General features: G+C 39.6%; 2 protein-coding genes across 4 annotated transcripts in view; both read right to left on the bottom strand.

Annotated features, from left to right (window-relative positions):
• Window positions 1-14,883, bottom strand: part of birc6 (baculoviral IAP repeat containing 6) — a 78,222-nt gene extending 63,339 nt beyond the window's left edge. For all 3 annotated transcript variants that reach the window (XM_032554054.1, XM_032554056.1, XM_032554055.1), the window contains exons 1-10: window positions 14,454-14,883; window positions 10,434-10,615; window positions 9,526-9,663; window positions 6,656-6,849; window positions 5,646-5,757; window positions 4,746-4,828; window positions 4,415-4,640; window positions 4,164-4,333; window positions 2,552-2,610; window positions 763-2,397 (exon numbers count right to left, since the gene is read on the bottom strand). In XM_032554054.1, the coding sequence (XP_032409945.1) occupies window positions 763-2,397; window positions 2,552-2,610; window positions 4,164-4,333; window positions 4,415-4,640; window positions 4,746-4,828; window positions 5,646-5,757; window positions 6,656-6,849; window positions 9,526-9,663; window positions 10,434-10,615; window positions 14,454-14,658 (3,004 nt within the window). In that variant the 5' untranslated portion in view covers window positions 14,659-14,883. The remainder of the gene's footprint in view (window positions 1-762; window positions 2,398-2,551; window positions 2,611-4,163; window positions 4,334-4,414; window positions 4,641-4,745; window positions 4,829-5,645; window positions 5,758-6,655; window positions 6,850-9,525; window positions 9,664-10,433; window positions 10,616-14,453) is intronic.
• Window positions 14,884-15,699: 816 nt separating this feature from the next.
• yipf4 (Yip1 domain family, member 4) lies at window positions 15,700-21,056 on the bottom strand. The gene is made up of 6 exons (XM_032553908.1): window positions 20,805-21,056; window positions 19,362-19,515; window positions 18,641-18,812; window positions 17,372-17,449; window positions 17,143-17,256; window positions 15,700-16,479 (listed from the first exon to the last, which is right to left on the bottom strand). The coding sequence occupies exons 1-6, from the start codon at window positions 20,860-20,862 to the stop codon at window positions 16,342-16,344; spliced, it is 714 nt and encodes a 237-aa protein (XP_032409799.1). The 5' UTR covers window positions 20,863-21,056; the 3' UTR covers window positions 15,700-16,341.
• Between the last annotated feature and the right edge of the window lie 1,428 nt (window positions 21,057-22,484).

Genomic DNA, 22,484 nt, shown 5'->3' with positions numbered 1-22,484 from the left:
TTGAGTTTTAGTAACAGCAGCGGAGGAAGTGAAAGAAGCCATTCAGTCCATGTTGGTCATGCTTCCAAATATTGAACAATTAACGTTGAACCAACAGGAATGTTTAAGACATTATACTGCTGACAAAAGATATAGTTAAGACTCAGTACTTCTCTCTTTGCAGTGGGGGATAGTTGGTTACAGCACACACAATTTCACAGAACTGGCACGCTACATATATATATCACAACCAAACATTAGCAAATGGGTAAAATCTGACATGGACATGAAGCAAAGCATAGAACAAGGGGCTGGTTTCCTACCACGATAGTGGGAACTGGGTTTCAATGCAAAAGAAGAATTATGGTGTTATAGCATTCCTCTGTTTGAAAGGTGGTTATTTTTGTGGTTATGAATGAATGATTTTGGTGTGTTGAAACCCAACTAAAGACTTCCCGATAGTATACAACCAACACAAAGCTGTACATAAAGTCTTCTACCTATATACTGATTTGAAACCACTAATTTTTTTACGTTGTGTGTATATTGCACAGCTATGCTAAGGACATGTGTGAATGATTGACCTACTATGAGAGTGTCAAAGTCTTTCTTTTTTCCACCTTAGGTTGAGAAAGCATAAGGCCAGTCTAGACTATTTTCAACAGGTTACACAACCTTGTAGAATTACAGCAGTCTAAATCACTCTCCAAACTTTCACTCCATCTTAAAAGTAAAAACTGTGCTGTCTGACAGAAATATCTAAGAACAGAAAACAATCCTCACCTTTAGTGCAGGCACAAAGGCGGTCCGTTCCAGAACAGTACGTCACTGAGACAAATGGGTCAGTTTCCTCAGCTGACCCATCCTTTTTGGGTGGTTCCACCTTCGCCAGAACTTCCAAAGTGGATAGGTCCAATATCATGATAAAGCCAGCCTGTGTGGTGACCACCAGGTGTCCTAGACCTGCCATTTCTGCCTTCTTGCATTCTTTGTGACTGTAGGCAGAGGTGGAAGGACTGGTGAGGTTACCAGCACTGCTGGTTGTGCCTGCTTCACATGCAGTCTCAATTTCTGCAACGGGCCCAGAAAAACCGTTTTTTGAAGCTGAAAGAAGTGCTTCTTCAGGGGCCTCTTCACTCTCATCTTCTCTGCTATCAAGCACATCTGGGGGGAGCAAAATTAGAGAAGTAATGGCATCACAAGGGTCCCAAATCTGTTGTACTTTGATCGGCTCCTCTTCCAGAGTGACAATCCGGGTGGAGTAGTTGAGCTTGTAAAGTGCAAGATACCCCCCTCCGCTCCCACGACTCTGGGACCTCTCCTGCTGCTGCTGGTGGTTTCCTGGAGGTACTATGAAGGGGGTCTGAGGTGGAGACCCCCCTGGGTGATGGCCTTCCATTCCATTGGCCAACGGGCGAAGGGAGTCTGTTTCGCGCTGGCTGCAAAGAGCTGAGTGTAGGCGGTTTAGATTGTTAAGAGCCTCAACTTGGTTTGAAGCACTTACAGACTCAAAACCGCAAGGCTTCAGACCAACCAAAAGGTGCACCCCGTCCCAGCATGGCATTATGGAGTCCACAAAGAGATTTTCTTCTTCCAGCTGCTTCGGAAGCCTTAAGCACTGTACCAGGGTTCCAGGTCGAGGGGGGTTGGAGACAGTTGCTGCTGCCAGTGTGTTCCATTTGTCCAAATGCCCATCTATCCCTGCTAGATTAGTTGCATCAGCAAACTGCTGGATGTATGTGATGGGAGGGTCTTGAAGAAGTAGTTGCTCATGTGTATCAAACTCCATTTCAATGATTTGCGGCACAGTAAAGCCTTCCTCATGTAGACCCTTGCTCATTAAATTGTTCATCTGAGCAAATACCTGCCCTGAGGATTTGTCATCCACCTCTCTAATACTATATAGCAGTAGCACAGGTACAGTCCTGCGCACAGCTGGCATAGAGGAGGGACTCAGCAGCTGAGAACCTGCCAAGTTAGAGAAGCCTTGCTCTTGGGTACCAGACTGAGGGTTGCAAGGATCTATCTCCATTGGACCATGTTCCTGTAGAGATGCAGCAAGAGGCTCAGCAGCCTGAGTCCTTAAAGAACCATCAGTGGTCCTGCGTGTTGAAGTTGACGGAGATGGTGGAACAGCCATCGGGGTTATGGAGGCTGAGCGGTAGCTTGAAAGGCCTCCAGCTATCAAGCAGGGAAAGGGAATGTTGTGGTGGTCAGGCACCTTGTCTTTTGGTTTGGCCTGGCTGTTGGCCTTTGTTTGGTTTAATGAGGGATTTGCACCAAGCTCCTCCAAGTCCTTGACAGTATCCTCCAAAACACTGGCAACTACTTCCCACTGAAGCTTCTCTGGTTGCTGTAGCACACTGAGCGCTGTCACACTGAGACTCAGGTCCATGCTCTCCCACTGGGATGGCTGACCTGCAACATGATCAATACAGTCGGGAGGTTGTTTAAACTGTATAGTGAAACCTTTGACGTTTGATCATTTAAAATGTTTTTGCTCAGACTCTGGAAAAACTTACATGTATTTAAGTACATGTATGTAAGCAGTACGTTAACAACGGTTACTTACCTGTTATCGATTCTGATCGTGAAGGCTCCTCGCTGTCAGAGTCCTCCAGCTGGTCATCACTGAAAAATTGATTAAAAACATCAGAACAAAAGTGACAATAAATTCATACCAGTTGGTGATGTCACTGTGTGGTCTTTTATTTTTAGTAATTTTAACATTTAGCTCTTCCTGTGGTTTGTTAAACTATTTCATACTGCTTTATTAGAACCGCTGTTCATTAATTTTAAAAAAAGTGCTATTAACATAGAACAAAGCAATGTTAGTGACTATTCCATATTAGATTAACAGTGCTGGTCAGAACTAGTGCAACATGACAACATTTACCCAAATGTTACTAAAGGTTCAGTATTTTGAATTGCAATATGGGATCAATAAAGTATTTTTGAATTTGAATTTACTATTATGGTAAATGGACTGAACTTATATAGCGCTTTTCCAGCGAAGTGTAAAGCTCAAAGCGCTTTACACTAGAGTCACATTCACCCAGTCGCACTCACAAACACACACACATTTATAAACCAATACACAGATCGGTAGGCAATTAAGTGCCTTGCCCAGAGGCACATCGACATGTGGCAGGAGGAAGCTGGAATCGAACCTACAACCTTCCGATCACAAGACGACTACTCTACCAAAGAGCCACAGTCGCCCACATTATACTCTGACTGGGCTCAACACCAATGGGTTGTAATTAAATAACTTGCAGATCTCCAGGCTACAGCCTTTTAAACAACATTTGTTATGACCTCCTGGACAAGACATATCACCATTTAAATTTTCAATTTATAAACAGGTATTTGATCTGGCGACATTTGTTTTCCTCTGGGTGGTGACTGTGCTCTGGAAGCTCTCAGTTAATGCCTCTAAATCAGGAGTGTTAAACTCATTTTAATTTTGAGCCACATAAAGATCACAGGTGTCCCCAAAGTGCGTATTGTGGCACAATGTAGTGATAAAAATATCTATTAATAAAGTGTCAAAACATTGCAATGCAGCTACTGCAGGTTTATTAATACATTTTATGAATACATCTTGAAATTAAATATTGAACATTTTTTAACATTGTTGTAGTTTGGCAGTGTAAAACATATATTTGATTTGATTTTTAAAATCTTAAAATCTCTTACAATTTTATCTTGAAAGTTCAACATATGTGGCTCTGTGGAGTCACAGATTTTAGAAAAACAGTATTTTCTCACCATGCACCTTGAACATGAGATGAACTAAAAAACTGTTTGGGAACTCAAAACACTAACAACCATTATTGATTTTATGAGTTAAAAATGCAAAGGATGAATGTTGTTTTTCCTTGGAGGTCACAGTGTTTGAGACGCTTTGTCCTTTTGTTTTATTTATCCGTTTTATTTACTGCAGTTATGATTTCTTTGACAGAACTGCCCGTGTTATAGATTTATAGAATATAAATAAATAACAAGCAAGCACCTGCAAATATGTTAATCTATAAATAATCTATAAATGAGTGCAGAGAAAATTTTATTTAAGCTACTCAGGCTTGAGTATTGTAAAGTCTAATGGCTACATGCAGAAATGATTTCCTGTGTCTAACATGAAATAGAGCCAGTATTACATTATAGACTAGTTTATGCCTTACCTGTCACCCTCTAGCTTGGGCAGGTCAGAGCAGGAAGAGGACTCCTCCAACCAAGTGAGAGTGGGCCTTCGAGACTCAGTCAGCACCTGCTGGCCCTGCTCACCACTGCACAGGATCAGCTGCCGGAGGATGGCCGGGTCATATGGGTTCACATCAAACTTCAGGTGCACCTGTTGAGCACAAAATTGCTGTCCTAACCAAAAGCCTAACACAGTGAAAATAGGTCAGACGTCAGATTTGTGTACTCTTACCTTCATCATTTTAGAAACATCCCAGATGCAGATCTTGCCCCTCTTTGTGGCAGCAGCTAGGAACTGTGGGCAGCTGCCAAATCCGTAGCAGGCGATCTTGTCTGAACTGTCAGGACTATTGGGGAACTGAGCTGGACTGGTCGCCAGGGTTACCGACAGAGGAACATTCTGAGTGTGCTCTCCTTTCACGAATGGACAGTTGGGAGAATGTCTCTCATGTTCAGACCTGGGGGACACAAAAAAGCGCTGTTAGCAAGTGACGCATCCATAAACGTAGATGTTGATACTGTAGCTGGTGGCTAACAGCTATTAATATTTATACACCACTCACCAGGGTTCATCCGTAGGCTCCCAGCAGACTAGACACACACTGCAGGTGAAACACATAGCTCTGTCATCCCCTGTCGAGGCAGGCTGTAGACAGAAAGATAGAATGGCAATAAAACTTGTAAATATAAAAAACAGAAAGAATATTAACTGCTGACTGATGTTTGCTAGAATTTAGTACTGCTACTGACGTCCAACATGCAAAAAGTGGGAGAAGTGAGGTCATGGATCTTCTAACTGAACAAGCAAGATCCAAAATAAAACTCTGTCCCAAACTTTGCTTCACTAGTAGAAAAGCTACAAACCTAACTACATACTTCTGCAAAAGTATGGCTACACTAATTACGTCATTTCGTCCAGATAAATATTCTCTCCTTAATAACTACCCGTAACCCTTGACCTAAACACAAATATATTTATTACCTAATGGCTAATATAATATCATTAAGTGCACCTATTTTATTACATCAGCAATGTGCCATTTTAATGACCGATGTAGCAGATAAAGCATATTTTTATTGTGTTTACTCTCTGTGACACTGTGTAGATTTAGATTTGAGATTCTATGAAACAGAATTTCAGGGATGACCTGTGTCACTCTAGGACTGCTTAACTGCAGTCAATTTCAATAAATTTGAATATTTATGAAAAGTTAATGTATTTCAGTAGCTCACAAGTTAAACATACAGAGTAGTTAGCGGAAAAGCGCTATATAAGTTCAGCCCATTTACCATTTTTACCATTATAAGTTTTTCAAATATATTGTCCAGCCTTAGTATAGATATATAGAGTCATCATCTCAAATCTCAGCTTGATGCTTTGCATTGTCCTTTAGGCAAACAGTCGCTTCACTGCGTGCTGGTGTTTATATATGTTAGTATAGTAAAATGTGTCTGCCTGTTACCTGGTGATAAAAGCCTGCTTGAGCCATCGGATCAGGCTGAGCCCATCTGTAACCAGCGTGTGGCCATGATGTAAACGTCTCCCGCCTGTTGGCCTCACTGTACATCAGGGATCTGGGGAAAGCAACGCTTTTTAGAAGCAAACCGTGTTTTGATGTTTTGAAAGCTGGTCTGGAAATGACCAATGCATCGGTTTCATTTGCAGTATGTGAAATTTTCTTCATATGTTTCACGCTGCCTGAAATCCACTGCAAGTTGGGACCTTAAAGCTGCACCTTAAAGCTTACTTTTAGAGAATTTATTTATTTTTTTACATGTTTCTTGACGCCGTCACCATGTTGTGACGAGAGAGATTATCTGTGGGGGGGGGGGGAATAAAAAATCTCCCAATGCTAACTAGAAACAACCAATCAGAGCCCAGACTTAACACTGTCAGTCACAATCTCATGTGGTGCTGCCAGTTTTTTTTACCGTCAACAGATCCTGTTGTAAATGCTCAGGCTAGTCAGCATAGCCACCAATGATGGCAGATAAACAGTTTTTCTGTAAGGGTAAGTCGCTTCCCCACCATTAGCAGTAACTACATGAGGTTGATTGACAGCGCTAAGACTCTCCTCCTGGCTGTGATTTGTGGTTTTTGGTTGGGAGCGGTGCATTTCTTCAGACAGCAACAATAGCTAAGGATGGAGGTTGAGGAGATGGATCGCTTCACAAATGACCTGTCTGGTAATAAACTGTCACAATGATGTGACAGTTTTAACAAATATTTATATAAAAAAAACAAAACATTTTTTATAAAAGTTACATTCTGCACCTTTATCTAACCTGATCTAAAATGTTTGGCCATTAAGATTAAAACTAATAAAAAAACATGTCACATCAAAAGACTACAGAAACTGAAATTTTTAAACTATGCTCAAGTCCAAAATGGAATGCTATGAAAAGTTGAGTGGTTATCACCCAAAACAAGCTAATTCCTAGACTCATAAGGTAAAAACGTTGTTGGTCTAACCTATCTACAGAGCGTCCAGGGCCCACCCCGAGCTCAGGCCTGGCGCTAGACAAGAGGTAGGAGAGCCTATCCATGATGGAGGAGGCTACAGACAAGGCAGCTATGTTCTGGTTTATCTTCTTCAGCTCGCTGACGATGGCTCCAGCCACTAGCTTCAGCACATGATGGGGGAGATGGAAAGTGACTGTTGCCCACTGTAAAATAAAGAATAGAGAAGAAGATAGAGGAAGGTAAACAAGGTGAACAATAACAGTGTTCGTAAAACAAAGTTACAACCGCATTGGAATTAAAGCTTGATTTATTCAACAAGTTTGTGCACATAAAACAAAAATCAAACTATCAAATTTAGTAGGTTTAAACAAGAAGAAGAGCGCCTGCTGTTGTAGTAATTTCAGGTACAAGCCACGTAGAGTCCATAGGCTTTTCTCATTATTTAGCACTATGATCTTTCAACACCTGAGGTAGCCACACTGATCCCTTCCAAATGCAATCTGGGATTATAAAAACTAGCATTGTTCTTCGGCCTTTGATTAGGCCAAAAAACTTAACACCCAAATAAGGCAGAGTGATTCTTATTCCCTTATTTTATGATAATATTCAGACAAAATATGAAAGCATGTCAGACACCACTGGCCAGTTTTTTGCTAAATAAACATGTTCACCATAATATCTGACAGTTTATGATCCAAATTGGTTTGGATTAAAACAGACTACCTGTGTATAAATGAAGTTTATACTCACTTAATGTAAAACCATAAGGAGTTTTTCCTTTCATGTTTTCTGATCATAAATTGAAAATAGTGGTGTGTTGCTCGATCGGCCACCCATCATACTCAACTGATTTCCATGACAAAAATATGATGGGTGATCACCGATCGGTCTCTTTTGTTGCTGATCACAAGTATCTCATACTTCGCAGCCTGCAGAGCCTGCAGTGTGCAGCACATCTCCCTCTTTCCTTCACACTGTGCAGGCGTGGCAGCAAATCTGAAGCAATGTTGTGTGGAACTTTAATGCTCTGATAGTGAATGGGGGAGTTAGCGTCTTGCCTACCTCGGCTGTGAAGCACGTCAAAATGCAGCGACACAATAAATTTAATATGCCATTTAAAAAATAAGCACTTGTTGGAGCATGGTGAGTTATCAAGGCTCACTGCAGGGGGAAAAAAAAAAAGACACCGGAGCGGCCAGACAGCAGGTAAAGCAGCGCACAACTACCAAAACTCACCCGGATGAGAATGACGGTCAGAAAGCTAAACAAATAATCCAAAAAATAATCTAAGTACTCAAGGTTAGCGGTGTAAGACGCTGGGTTCTGCTGTCACTGTTGAACCGCCTCTACTAGCTATTAAGACGTAACATTTCACAGACATCGCCGTTCAACCTCCATGTGAACTCTCACATTGAACGTCTCCTTAAAACTGGAGCATGTAACTTACAAAACTTTTAACATATCTACTAAAACTTTTGCTGTTCTAACATGAAACAAATAATTTGTGTGTGTGTGTGTGTGTGTGTGGTGGGGGGGGGGGATTTAGCTCTTCTGCCTCCTCACTGTATTCTGCAGACTAACACCACTGATAGAAACAACCAATCAGAACCCGTGTAATTAGCCATGCTCTCAGGCAGTTTGGATTTAGTAACTTAGGATTGTTTATTTTACTGCAACCTGCATTTGACTTTGAATGAATGTTTCCTTTTTTACAGGATGTTATTTGATATAGGCTGTGTTGGGAGACTCATCTGACTGCGTATAATTTAGGATGTTGAGAGACTTCCTGTTAATTATACTACTGATTGCAGGTTTTATAGTTGTCTTTTCGACTGAGTGCTGCAAGTTTTTTGCACGTTTTTGCCTAAACTAGGCGATTGTATGGATCCATTTCGCCAAATCACATAGCAGCATTTATACCTAAAGAGAAAAACTGACAGCCAATCCATGTGATCGGTATTGGTGATCGGCAGCAATCGGCCCTCATGAGTGATCGGAATCGGCAGCAAAAAACCTGATCAGAGTATCCCTACCTGAAAATGTCACAATTGTTGCTCTAAAAGTGTGGAACTACACAGTACTTTAGTTCTCTGTTCTTCCAACAAACTGAAATATTCATCGATATAAACAACTTTCATTTTTCAAAAGCCAACACATCAGGATGGATGCTTTCTTTCAGAGCATGCTCATACCACCACTGCTGCTGCTACAGGTGAATCAGCTACAGTGTTTTGTCACATCACCATTCATCTGTAAAACAACCAACTAAAATAATATCACAAAAAAAAATAAAGATCCCACAAAAGAGCAGTTTCTTTGCCAAACCCTCCTCTCACAATACAATCAAACTTCCCTCAAGTGACGACCCACCAGTCTGGGTTGCCAGGAGACAGCTGCTCAGTTAGAGCCTGGTCTGTCTCCTCCAAACAAACCTTGCATTACCCTGGCTGTAGTTAGCCTCATGGCTTCCTTTTTTTTTTCTCTTGTCATTATCATTAGACTGCTGTTCTGTTACAGCTGAGCTCTCCTCCTTCTGCTATCCTGCCCCACAGTGGTGACAATAAGGGGAGTTTTAAACCACTTTGGTTTCCCTTCATTTATTTGTTTCATTTTTCTTCAAAACCAGTCCACTAGTGGTTTAGCTGGTGTCACAGTCTCATTCTTTGGTCAAAAACACAAAAAGTCTTGAAAGAGGTTTGAGAAAAGGCCTTCAAGTTACATGGGAAATAAATTGTTGAACTCATAGTTGAAATGTACTTTTATATGAAGGATTTTCACAAGGTTTTATCTGAGATGCCAATAAATGTGACTAAACTAACATGTTTAGTAGAATTTGCTGCATTCTCTCTTTATGCGACACTCTGTTCTCATTAGCTTACCTTAGCTACTTTATGATTGGCCGCAGTCTCGTGTGAGGTATTCTTCAGACCTTCTTTGAGCTGGCTGATGAAGAGTTCATACCCTTCAGTGCTGGACACATCAATCTTCTCCTGACACGCCGACAGCATTTGCTGCGCCTAAACAAACAAAAACATTTCTGTTAGGAAAAAAAGCCTACCCTGTTTTCTCATGGAGTCCAAGTTCTTGTTGGGATCTGAAATCAGTCACCTCCTCCTCCTTCACCAAGGAGTAAACACATCGAAATAAATTGTGTGAAATTATCTAAGAATTTGACTTCAAACTGTACTGGTTATAATTTTAACTACTTGCTATTCCAGTATTGATGCATCATATTCAACTGTCACTGCATGTTACGCCAATAAATATTCAGCTAAAAAGGCCTTGAAAGAGGTCAAATCATTAGGATTTTACAAATATATTCACCTCTTACAAACATCATTATGTAAAATCCTAACAATTTTACAAACATTAAAATCATTATCTTAATCATTGTACTCATAAAGTGCAATATCTGACATATTTGATTTAAGACAGAGATGACTTATTTTCAGCCTCTTTCAATGAGGGTAAAAAAAAACAACTTCTTCTTGAATCTCTGTTCTTTTAAAGAAAATGCTACTAGAAGGCAGATATAGTCTGGTTCCCTTCAGAAGGATGTTTCTGCTCTGAGATTCAATGTTTCTCCTACAAATACTCTGAACAATGCTAACCTTTCAACCGTTCATATTTCTTGATATGGTACATTTAATAAATGTACCAGGTAAAACATTTCTTACTTCAAAAGACAGAAATCTAAGATCAACATGTTTACAAACACATGAGAAGCGTCAAACTTCCAGGTACAACATCAAGTACTTCCTGTCTGAACGTGACCGCGCAGCCTCACCTCTGTGACCGGCAGCTCCAGCTGAACCATGTCCTCCGGTTTGGCCACCGGCGGCTGTAGGGCCGTGTCCAAGAGCAGAATGCCATTCAGGTCCTTCCTGCACCCCACGGCAAAGTCGTCCACAAAAAGCACCTTGTCAACTGCAGGAAAGTACTGGCACCTGACGCGGCCGCCTGGTTTAGCTAGGACATAATGACAGGATAACATTAATCAGTTAGCTTTCAGATCTGACTGGAAGCTCCAATCCAGCACCTCTAGTGGAACAGAGATACACCGAGTCAGATAGAGGGGCTGTTTTGCTTTAAAGATAGACTATGTAACTATCACAAAAATATGTCCTTACCATATTTATTCAAACTGCCACCATGTCGTGTAACAGTATGGTATGAGACACATCAGGGTTTCCCCCAGTGCAAAATTTCTCTAGGGCTTTTCTGTCAAGGTGCTTCAGAGCAAAATCATGTGACAGTGTAACCTCAGGCTCCCAGCCATTCATTTTCACGGTTTTCTCAAAAATTTCAGAGTTCATCGCACGCTGTCTCTCTCTCTCATCTGTGCCATTACTGTGAGTGAGTGAGTGAGTGAGTGAGTGAGTGAGTGAGTGAGTGAGTGAGTGAGTGAGTGAGTGAGTGAGTGAGTGAGTGAGTGAGTGAGTGAGTGAGAGGTACAGATATGAATCGCGGTACTATCGAAAGTGAGAAACAGCCGTCTCACACGCTTCAAACGCTTTTGGAATACGTCCCACGGTTCCTGAACAGGAACCGGTTGTTCGGACTGATTTTTTTCAGAAATACTGACTGGGTGTCTCACAACTTTCTCTACCTTGAGCTCCTCTTTAGAACTACCGTGCTGGTGGAACTCTCAGTTACTACAGAAGAGGGCTGAGCCGGCATTTAGAACTACAGAGACGCTACTCGGTCCTTAACTGACAATCAATTTGGACTGTCAAAATAAGAGCAACACATACGCCACAAAATAAAAGCCTTCACATTTTTCACAGCAGGTAATTGATGTTTTGGGCATTATGTAACTGGTTTAACCAGTCTACTGTTACACATGGGATTAGAGTGGCCAATTAAAATGAAGCTTACTGAAAATTTCAAAATAAAAGCCTCAAAACAGCCTCATAAAACCTTAGTGCACCGACTGACTCCATTAACATACTGAATGGAGTAAGTCCATATTAGTCAAAATGCTTATGATTCTCCACATGCTATTGACTACATTTTACTTTACTTTTGCATTAATGCTCATTTTAAAAATCAGAACGCTGGGTTCCAACCAACGGGCACACTTCAGCAGGCCCCATTAAATTTCTTCAGAAATCTTCTAGTCCATCTTTTATTATACTGTCACGACATAATGATAATCTTAATAAATATGCAAAAAAAATAAAATAAAAATGTAAATAAAAATTACGTACTGCAGGTATAGGATTTAACCACAACAATTATCATTAAAAAAAAAGCATCATAATATAAATAATATTCTTGTAACGCAAATATGTAGGAACATATATGGAAATATTTCATTTAACAGTCTTAGAATAAAAAAATAATAGAAAAACTGAACAAGCTCAGTAAAATTAAAAGCTCCACACTGTGTCGACAGTATGGGTACTGTGAACCAGCACCTGTGTATGAATTATAACTCCTGGCTGGTCTTTCCATGCAGATGTTTTCCTTTTAGTCCAGCTTGGAAAAAACACATAAAAAAAACCCAAACAACAACATTGTGGCAGATGTTTGAGCTTACGTCGTAAACTTCATCTTGCAGTGAAGACTACCATCATTTACCGCCTCTCTAAACCAAGTGTGGAGTCCAAGTGCTTTAACACTACAATCCACATTTGCTCATGTATTTAACCATATCATTGCACTGACATGGCTAACTATCAATGCAATGAATTTCAGTCTGCTCTTCACAATATAGATAAAGATAGAAGACTACCAGAACTGGTTTAGTTTGGACCTTTGTACTCACTTAATGTAAAACCATCAGGAGTTTCTCTTTCATATTTTCTGACCATAAATTGAAAATAGTGGTGTGTCGCTCGATCGGCCACCCATCATACTCAACTGATTTCCATGAAAAAAATATGATGGGTGATCACCGATCGCTCTCTTTTGTTGCCGATCACAAAAAAATCGATCGCCTGCATCTCATACTTCGCAGCCTGCAGAGCCTGCAGTGTGCAGAGATTCAGGTTATCCAACTGGATTCTCCCTAGTCTATAAGATCAACATGTATGTTTTTTCTTAGAACTTAGGAGAAAACTCTATTCCATGTTTTCCCCTTCTCAAACTATTTTATTCAATAATATTTGTGAACACAATATTTAAGGTCAACACAGAGCAGTTTTAGACCCAATTAGACCACACAGTTCAGGGGAATTTAATGTTTAGCATATAATTTCAACACAAATCCCCAATACTTGACCATATTCTAACATCTCAAACTGGAATTAACTCTGCCGCTGAAACCACGCACTGAATGCCTGGTGGACATCAGCTGACAGATATAGTCAAAGTTTTTAATATATCACTTATTACATAGCTTAACATTTTCATTTAAAGACTTTGTTAATAAACAGTTGGCCTCTTAAAATTAGGATATGAATCTAAAATCATTTTTTAGATTCATGTTACTAAATTAAGCAACAATTTTTTGAAGGAAAATGTCCATAAAAGGTTAATCTAATGCTGTAGAACTTGATTATTATTGCTATCTTGGTGAAGAAACCATAAGAGGAGAAATTATCTTTTCTCACCTTTGCAATCATTCAAGGGTGCCCTGTCATTGAAATGCTGACTCAAGTTTTGATTTGTCTGCCATATTTCCATCTCAGACAGCTTTTCATCGACATTCACCAGATGCAGAACTTAACTTAAAAAAAATAAAAATACTTCCAACTTTTACAGTTGAAAGCCATCTGCAGGTTTGTGAACATGTAAACATGGTTGTCTTATCAAACTGTGAGAAATCAACTTGTCAATAACGCTTTTCATCACATCACACTTCAAAAATATATACAATAAAAGACTAGACATATCAAACATTTGCTTTCGCAGGAATGACCAATCAGATTACAGACATGATTTATGATAATAGTTTTAAAAGCTACACCAAATCCATAATACGTTCTGATTAAATAAAGTTCCGGTATTTTACTACAGGAGTTCTAACGTCAACATAACCTGTTAAAATGCTATCGGGCTTTATTTCAGACAGTAACTACAGTGAAACAAAGAGTGATGGACACGGTTTCTGATCTGATCGGATCTCAACAGAAGCGTGTTAACATGAAGTGCTGGTACTCTCAGTGCTGGCATGCGGTCTTCGATCGGTCACAGGGTTAAATGCTAAGTTACCGCAGGAACAGCTTCCCATTTATTATTCTACAGTGATGTTACAGTCCACCATTGTGTGACTGTAACATCAGAATCACGCTGGTAGTTTCCACTGACTCTCGCCGGTGAGTTGTGAAGTTATGCGGCTGACGAGTAGCAAAATACATTAGCGGCTAAAAGCATTACCACTTTCCTAAACTAAACCAACTTCAGACAGCCTACAGTTTCCATTTATTCATTATTAAGCGACTGCCAATGTTTACGTCTGGACCCAATTTCCTAACCACAGGACGCGTGTGACGGGCAGAACTTTAGAGGATTGCCCGGTTAGTTAGCGCTGTGAAAAGTCCTACAGCTAGCCATTAGCTACAGTCAGAGGTGTCATGTTGTGTCTATAGAGACAAATAGTGGATGCCATTCACCAAAGACGAACGTTAATGATAACAGAATGGTTCCTGTGTTAAGATGCTGAGGGTGCTTTGTTTTACGCCCCCAGAACAGTCTGCAACAATCCCAGCTGTCAAAAACCTTACAGGCCACTTGTATGGCTGCCGGGAGCAGCTAACACACCAGGGTGCTGGTCCCTACACAGTCTGTTGACAAACTGTATTTGGCTTGTCAAAACTGAAAGTGTTGTTGTCAGGGCTTGACAGAGAACTCCGGTACTTACCGTGCAGTGCTGAAGCCTGAAGAATGGCCCCTGAAGTTCCGTCTATCACTTTAATGCTTCCCCGGCTGGTAACGGCTAAGATAGCGTTGAGGGCCGGGTGGTAGGAAAGACTTCGCAGGCCTTCCTCGTCGCAACGCAGGCAACCGTCTCTCACTACAATCCAGTCTGAGGAGGTGGACGAGCCCGGCGAGGCCGCGGCCGCCATCTTTCCTATTTTTTCCCCTTCCTCCTCTTTTTGGTTTGTTAGAACCTGACGATAAACTTAAATTGAATTCATCTAAGGGGCAGATTCCGAATTGCCACTCCCCAGCCTTCTGCGGCTTCTTCTCCGCCCGTCACAGCCGCGGTGGCTATTCACCATCAGCGCTGAGGAACTCCAGGCTAGGCTCTGTCACTTACACCATAGGAACACGGAGCTAGCGTACCGCTTGAATACATCTCGCGAGAACACCAATAGTAAACGAGAACAGCCATAGAGAGAACAGCTGATGGAAAAAAAAATAACTGTTGTATATTTTGCTTGTAAATTTTTATTACTGCGCAAGTAAATAATTATTACCTCCATGCATTATATTATTTTTTAAAATTGCCTTTAATACTAGTCATTGTGTATTTTCACATTTATGCCATCACAGAACTTATACTTTTATCAATATACTGTGTTCATGGATCATAATATCTTAGGAAAACCGATAGAGCATCTTTTTTTACCATGCTTACTTCTTTTTATAACATGTGAAAATTCTCAGCAACATTAAATACACTAACCTCCTGATATAAACCCACTTTTCCCTGGTGCAAAGTGTTCTAAGAAAAGTTGTACCTATTACAGGTGCGGTGACATTTTCAACTTTGTGGATCATGAAAGCTCATAAAATTACTTCACATTCATTTTTACCTTTACCTTTAGTACTTGGAAATCCAATTTTTTTATAATTCCCTCAAACATTACTTCATTTTTCTATCTACTTATGCTTTTTTGTGTGTCCCCAAAAACTGACACGTAATCTAACAATGATTATTAGCGCGTTATTGTGTGCTAATAATGTCTTTCATCTATTTTAAAGTACATTTTATTACAAACCAGTCTAACCAGGAGCACATTTTACTACATTAGGAGTAAATTGATATAGTAGGGAACTGAAAATCTCAAACTGTTTCCTCCATATCACAAAGTATGTTTTAGAAATGTCATATGCTTCCGTGATCATTTTCTATTTTATTCAATAACTACAGAACTACTATATTTTACAACAATTTCATTCATTTATTTAAAATTTTTCTTTAGTTTCTGAAAGGAATGTTAGTTGTTTAGGATAAATAACTTAGTGACCAGCCAACAAATACAAGATTCACAAAGTACCAATTTCTTTTCTGTAACTATTTGTAAGGTGATTTTCTATTTTGATAGAGTTGACAAAGGCACCTCATTAATGGACATTTTCCATAACAGAACAGTGTATAACAGTGAGGAATCTACAGTGTTGCAGCCTCTTACCCATAATTTCCTCCACCAAACCGTATGCACAAAAATATTTGTTAAACATTGTGTGGATTGACTAAAAAGGTTATAATCCAGCAAATGATGTCCAGATTCACAAACTGCAACCAACTCCAGGCATATGGGGACAATAGAGCACCTATGATATAGACACCTGCAGAACAAGGTACAAGCTGCAAAATCCGATTAATTTTATTGAACAAAGAAAAGGGCAAAACTATTTACAGTCATATTCCCAATGTCCTCAATGCCTAGAATTGTACAGTTAAAAAAAAACACAAATATGTCTTTAAAAAAAAGACCTCTTGGGTTTAGTTGTTTGATGACCCCAACATGACTCAGGGTCACTGTCCATGGCCATAAGGTCTGTAGTTCTGACTCATCCAGTCACACACCAGTATACAGTGACAGGAAATAGATATACAATAGGAAAATGGGATATATGAGAAGGGGCTTCTTAGTTTTAAATTCATCTCCGACGAGGAGTGAAGCAGCACTGTAGGCAGCCCAGAACACGCCAAAGAGCTGGAAAGGAAACACATGACATGATCACTTTGAAGTAATCACTACCAGAATAAGAACCCAACAATATAACAGTTTCTACAGTGCTTTCGATCAAACTCATTTATCAACAATATGTGTAAGGATTCTATTCATAGAAAAAGGTTGGCCTCTTCCTTAACTGACATCAAACATCCCATTTATGGTGCAAATCTCCCAAATCCTATTTATGTAAAACAGAAGTTTGCCTACGCGGTGTTGAATAAGTCCAACATAGGATCAAATGTTCTTACTCAAAATGAAAACCTCTAAATGGTTTGTTTCACCATTTAAAGCTACAACAGCAGTGGCACGAGACAATGAAGGATTTAACAACCTTCCTTTGATGAATAAGACTTCTTCAAGGATTGCATTATAACTGTCAGTCTAAAATAATCTTCAATCCTCAGTATTTTTCCAGCTTGATGTTTAAACAGCCCATCTGTTGGGCTAGATTTACATTCTTCAGTTAAAGAATGGCCCCAAGATATGGTTTCTGAAGTGGAGAAATGCCCCAAGTTAAATAGAAGAAAATTGATCCACTAATATGTCTAAATTACACAAAGGTAGATTGCAATGGTAAAAAAAAATACAAAAATAGAACCAATTAACAGTCTGATTAAGAGTGTTTAATAAAATAGAACTTACTTTGGCTAACGTGGACACCACTTCAAACCCTCCAATCACTAAAAGCAGAGGGGTTATGACAATGAGAGGAAGAAGAGAATATCCAATCACTCCAAGAACTTGACCATAAGAAACCTACACAGGAGACAAAAAGAGTGCTCAGAAAAACAACAATCTTATTTTGGCCAATAAAGAGAACTTAAAACGCGCTGATTGGTTGCGGTTGTGTTGTGATGGAGGCGGGACTTACCTCACCACCAAGGACACGAGCAAGCAGGAAGATGGTAAGTGATCCGAATATCCAAATGGTGATGATCCAAGATACAACCTACATGTGTAAGAGACAACACAGTCCAAAGTTAAAGCTTGGAGAATGACCGCTGACCCCAGAATGCTTTGTTTTGATCTTGCTTTCAAAAACTGGGGAATAACCCTTGTGAATCCTGCACGACCAAGTTCTCTCCCATGTGCATGCCCATTGCCCTCTTAACAATCAATCAAGTTTACTTAAATAGGAGATGTCAGCAACAAGGCAGTTAAAAGTGCTTTACATCGTAAAAACATAAAAATACAAACTTATAAAACAACATATTCTCAACAGTTGAGAAACCAGTGACAAACGTTACATTTTGATTAGTGCCATCATCAAAATCATCAATAACGTCTAATATATTGGTCAACGTTCCTCATATTATGGTTTAAAAGCAATTCTAAACAGCTGGGTTTTAAGCCTTCATTTAAAAGAACAGAACACTACAATATGATAACTGGCTATTTCTTTTGCTTGTCTTGTGCCTGTGTTGGAGTGGTCTAGGGTAGGCCTGCCGCGATAAACAATAAATCAGTTAATCACATGATAAATGAAAATTATCAACCTCATTTTAATTTATCGGCTTAATCGTTTCTTTCTGCCTTCTTCTCTTTCTATTGAAGACATTGGATGAAAACAGGCTTTACTCCGGTGCTCTCCACTGACTCCTCCCTTCATAATTTCCTTAGTGTAAGGGAGGAGTGAACTATTGGATCAGGTAGTCAGAAAATCCCATTTTTCTATCTAAATCTAATGATTACTGAAGGTCAATATTATATACAAACTTCATAATCTGTACTCTTTTGGTTGAATGTATTTTTTATTTCTACCTTGGTTTTGTGTTGTTCATCTTTTATTCAAGTGCATTTTTTGTTAACGGAGACTGAGAGTCAATTTTATTTTCTGTTTCTTTTTGGTTGTTTTGTTTATTTAGTTTACCAGTTCCAGTGTTAAGTGTTCTTTTGAATATAAAGTGTATTTATTTTTGGCAGGATGTGCTAGCATTATTATTATGTCATTACATCAGTTTAAAATGGTTTTTATCGCTTATCGCAATAACTTTTGAGAGAATCAGCTAAATTTGTTATCGTGACAGGCCTAGTCTAGGGTTTACCCCACTGATCACAGGAAATTATCATTGGCGTAAAAAGATGATGCTTCAAGTAATCATCCCAAGCAACCAGTTGTGTTCATTAGTATTCTGCTCACCCTGAACTGCCCGTAGATTGAGATCATGGAGAAAAGGAGCACAACAGCCAGAGGGCCCCAGAAATCTGGGTTGTCTCGAACTACTTGTCGGTTGTAACCCAGAGACGGCATGGGCATCAGCACGCAGCGGACCTTGTAGTAGATGTCCTTCAGGTCAATGTCCAGCTCCTCCCTGCTCACACAGGAGATGAGGCAAGGATAATTTAACATTTGCCCTGACACTGGCTAAACTCCAGATTCATGTAAACAACAAACAGGAATACATTATAAATCCAGGTGCTTTGGATTGCATCAGGTAGTCAGATAATCCCATCTTTTCTATCTATCTTTTCTTTTTATCTGTACATTATATACATTTATAATGTATTATAAATGTTTATAATGGTCTTTCTCACACTGAGGTGTAAAGTAGGGAAAATAACTCAACAATACATCAATAATCCCTTCCTTCTGGTACCTGATGCATGGCGTGAGATGTAAACAATCTGTTCATTATTGAATGAATAATGAAAGGAAGCAATACAAGCAGCCCTTTCCTTGAGAATGTAAAAATCAAATAACAATTAAAGGATTTCTAAAAGAACATCTAACCATGTTCGATAAAAAAGGAATGGCCTACTTATACCAAGGCAGCATAGACACTTCTTGAAATAATAGATTTGTCTTTTTCCCCTAGACTTATTTGCCACAAACTCTAAGACTCCCTAAAAGACATACTTACAGAAGAGGTTTGCTCTCCTCATTGTCATCTTCTTCCACTTCTAGCAGCCAGCCGTAGCCTCGCTGCCTCAGGAAGGTGGTGGCGTATGGATCCCTGCCTCCTTCACTGGCCATGTTCAGTTTAACATCAGGGGTGCTGATGGTTCCACTGAGGTCTGTGGATCACATAGATGATTTCAGACTTATGGTACCTTTTATAAACAATAATAGCAGCAGCAGAATGTGGAACAAAAACATGATATTTCTAAATGAAAAACAACCAACCTAAATGGGTAAGAAGCAAAAGCTAAGCAATCAGGTGTTCAGATGATAATATATATATAATATATTATTGTTGTAAAGTCCAGGAGTTGGCTTTTACTGTGGATTTTTTTTTCTATTCGAAAAATTCTAAAGTGTTCAAAATATAATTTAGGTTATAATACCGCTTTTTTTTGTGGTATTGTTTTGTTAATCTACCATTTCAGATCTATTGCAAAGATGCATGTCAAACTGGAAAAGACAAAGATGCTTTGTCTTTAATAGACAAGTAATTCACAATCAGTTTAGCTTAATACTTAGTGTTACTGGGCAATACTGCAGGTCCATGTGCTGGTGTCCTTACATGAAGGCGGTTTGTTTTACACCATCTCTCTCATTTGTGCCTGACTGACGGAGGAACTGGCACAAAAAATCCTACCTAGGGTTTTTTCTTATCTAGGGTTTCTTCAGAATGGCGCTCTGTGAAATGATAACGCCACTTTGCTGAAACAACTAACGGAGGAAAATAAACACGGAAACATGCATTACAAAAGAAATTGCTGATACAAATTAAATCTGCGCGGTGCGCACAAATGAAGTTGCTCCCATTAGCTGGAACAACTAATGAAGGGAAAATAAACACGGAAATAGGCGTCACAAAAGAAATTGCTGAAATAAATGAAATCTGCGCACAGAAAATGTATTTGGTTCTCATTTGCCCTTTCATACATTTTTTCTCCTTTGACACATATGTTTTTAAGATTTATTTTTAAAGAACCCCAATTTATTCATGACTCCTGAATCCCAATATAAAACGCTAACTAAACCGGAAATTCATCCCGTCACTGTGAAGCGATAGGTAAACAAGTGGAAGTTAGATTTGAGTAGACAGAGCCAGAACTATACGGCTCAAAGCTGCCACGAAAAGCCCTCTTTTAATAGAGTCTTAATATAAACAATATACAACTAAATATCATGTCAGGCTTTGTTACCTACATGTTTTCCTTCCGTCCTGTATGTGTCTAACAAAGCTAACACGCGCTTCCACATATAAAAACATTCTGATATAAGTAGCAGAGGAAACCAGCGTATGAATTTCGCTGCAATAGCCTACATAAAACAGAGCGAAATAAGTAGACTGCTGCTGCTGGACATGTATCACTCTTTGGGGCCTGCTAGCTGAGCGCTGCAGCAATTAGCATACCTTCAGCTTCTGAAGAGGAGACGAACGTGAAATCTCCGTTGGTGGGAGAGAACTGCATGGTTGCTATCCTATTAAAGCCTCACCTATGAAGTCCAGGACAAAAACATTTAATTAAGCGGTAGGTGAAATATACTGGGTCGCGGTAATAAAGCTGTCACTAGCCACAGCTCATCTGTAAAGTTTAACTAACGCATTTTGTTTGCTTTCTGTCTCACTGTGGGGGGGGAAAGAAACCGGAAGTGCGAAGGAAGCTGGAAACCAGACACGTCGTACGATGCGTTCACGTCGTCTTCTCGTGCTGGGAAAGGGGAAATGCTGCATGAAAACCCAAGATTTATAAACTAACAGCAGCATTTTAAAGTCTATTCTCTGAGTTCCAGGAAGCCATTGTAAGTACTTTAGAACTGGGGTGGTGTGCTCTACCCTCTTGGGTTTTGTGAGAACGCGAGCAGCGGATCAGCTGTAATTAATTTTTTAGGCAAACTTGTGAGGACACTGTTGCAGTAATCAAAGTGACTAAACATAAACACATGGTTTCTTTGTATCGTGCAGGAACATTAGTCCTTTAATCCTGGAAATGTTATTCAGGTAATAGACGGCTGACTTTGTAACTGTGTTTATGTGGCTTTGGAGATTCAAGTCACTCAATCAAGACTACAGGCCTGATCAGTTCTAGCTATAATAACTGAAGTTGTGTGCTTAGACCATTCCTCTTTATGTCCAAAGATAACTTCAGTTATGTTTCTGTTGAGCTGGAGAAAGTTATAGCACAGCCATGCATTGATTTGTTCTAAAAATCCTAGTCACCTAGTGACAGCGTGATGTAGAGCTGTGAATCATTTGTGTAGTTATGATTGCTAACCTTGATCTGTTGAAACATTTTTTTTTTGTTTTGTTTTTTAAATTTTGCTGACAAATTGAAGGTTGGAGATAACTTAGATGGTGACCAATTCATGCTTCATGTGACAGTGTGTCTATAGAAAAAGATGGTGAGTCTCTACACCAATATAATTTTACATTGAATGGAGATTTTTATGCAAACTATCATTGTCAAAATAGAGTAAATATTGCTTCATTTCCTAGCAAGTTAGAAAAGATGACACAGTGCTAAAATTGTCCCCATGAAAACTTGTTCACCATGCCAACTAAACTACAACACCAGAGTTTTTCTTGCTATTAATAATTTCTGGTTTTTGTTTGTTTGTTTTTTAAAACACTCATCCATTGCAATCTGTTGACTAAACTTGCAGTATTCAAATGTGGCCACTTGTTGGTGCTGTTGCAACCACAGAACCAGATTTTAAATCCAGGTTCAGTGAATGTAGTGTTAAATGTGTGCAGGTGAAACAGTGAGTCAGTGACTCTGTAGAAGGACAGTATGCCAGGAGGACAATATACACTGCTACTCTGCTAGAAACGGAGGAGGAGGAGATGGGTCCTTTTCTGTCATTGTGACAGAAAGCATAACTAACATCAGAACACTCCAGACTCCAGGTTTGAGTGTTCAACCCAAACACACAATCATGACCGTCTCCTTTCCGACTGATTCCTCCGTAGCTCACTGAAATACAAATGTATCCTCTCCGCTCGTCTTCCCAGTAACAGCAACCAGTCAGGCCAGTTCTGCACAGCGGCTGAGGCCAGTAATCAAATATAACTGCGTGATCCGGATATGACAGG

This window comes from Xiphophorus hellerii, chromosome 22 (genome assembly GCF_003331165.1).
Source record: "Xiphophorus hellerii strain 12219 chromosome 22, Xiphophorus_hellerii-4.1, whole genome shotgun sequence".
Taxonomy (NCBI): Eukaryota; Metazoa; Chordata; class Actinopteri; order Cyprinodontiformes; family Poeciliidae; genus Xiphophorus; species Xiphophorus hellerii.
This window is presented reverse-complemented; position numbering and strand designations above follow the sequence as displayed.

What these genes read in the sequence shown, in the direction of transcription:
- yipf4 (XM_032553908.1), bottom strand. Translation starts at nt 20,862, where the DNA reads ATGCAGTTCTCTCCCACCAACGGAGATTTCACGTTCGTCTCCTCTTCA. An exon ending in CTCCTCTTCAGAAGCTGAAG is followed by an intron (nt 19,516 to 20,804) that starts GTATGCTAATTG and finishes TGTGATCCACAG; the next exon opens with ACCTCAGTGGAACCATCAGC. An exon ending in CAATCTACGGGCAGTTCAGG is followed by an intron (nt 17,450 to 18,640) that starts GTGAGCAGAATA and finishes TTACACATGTAG; the next exon opens with GTTGTATCTTGGATCATCAC.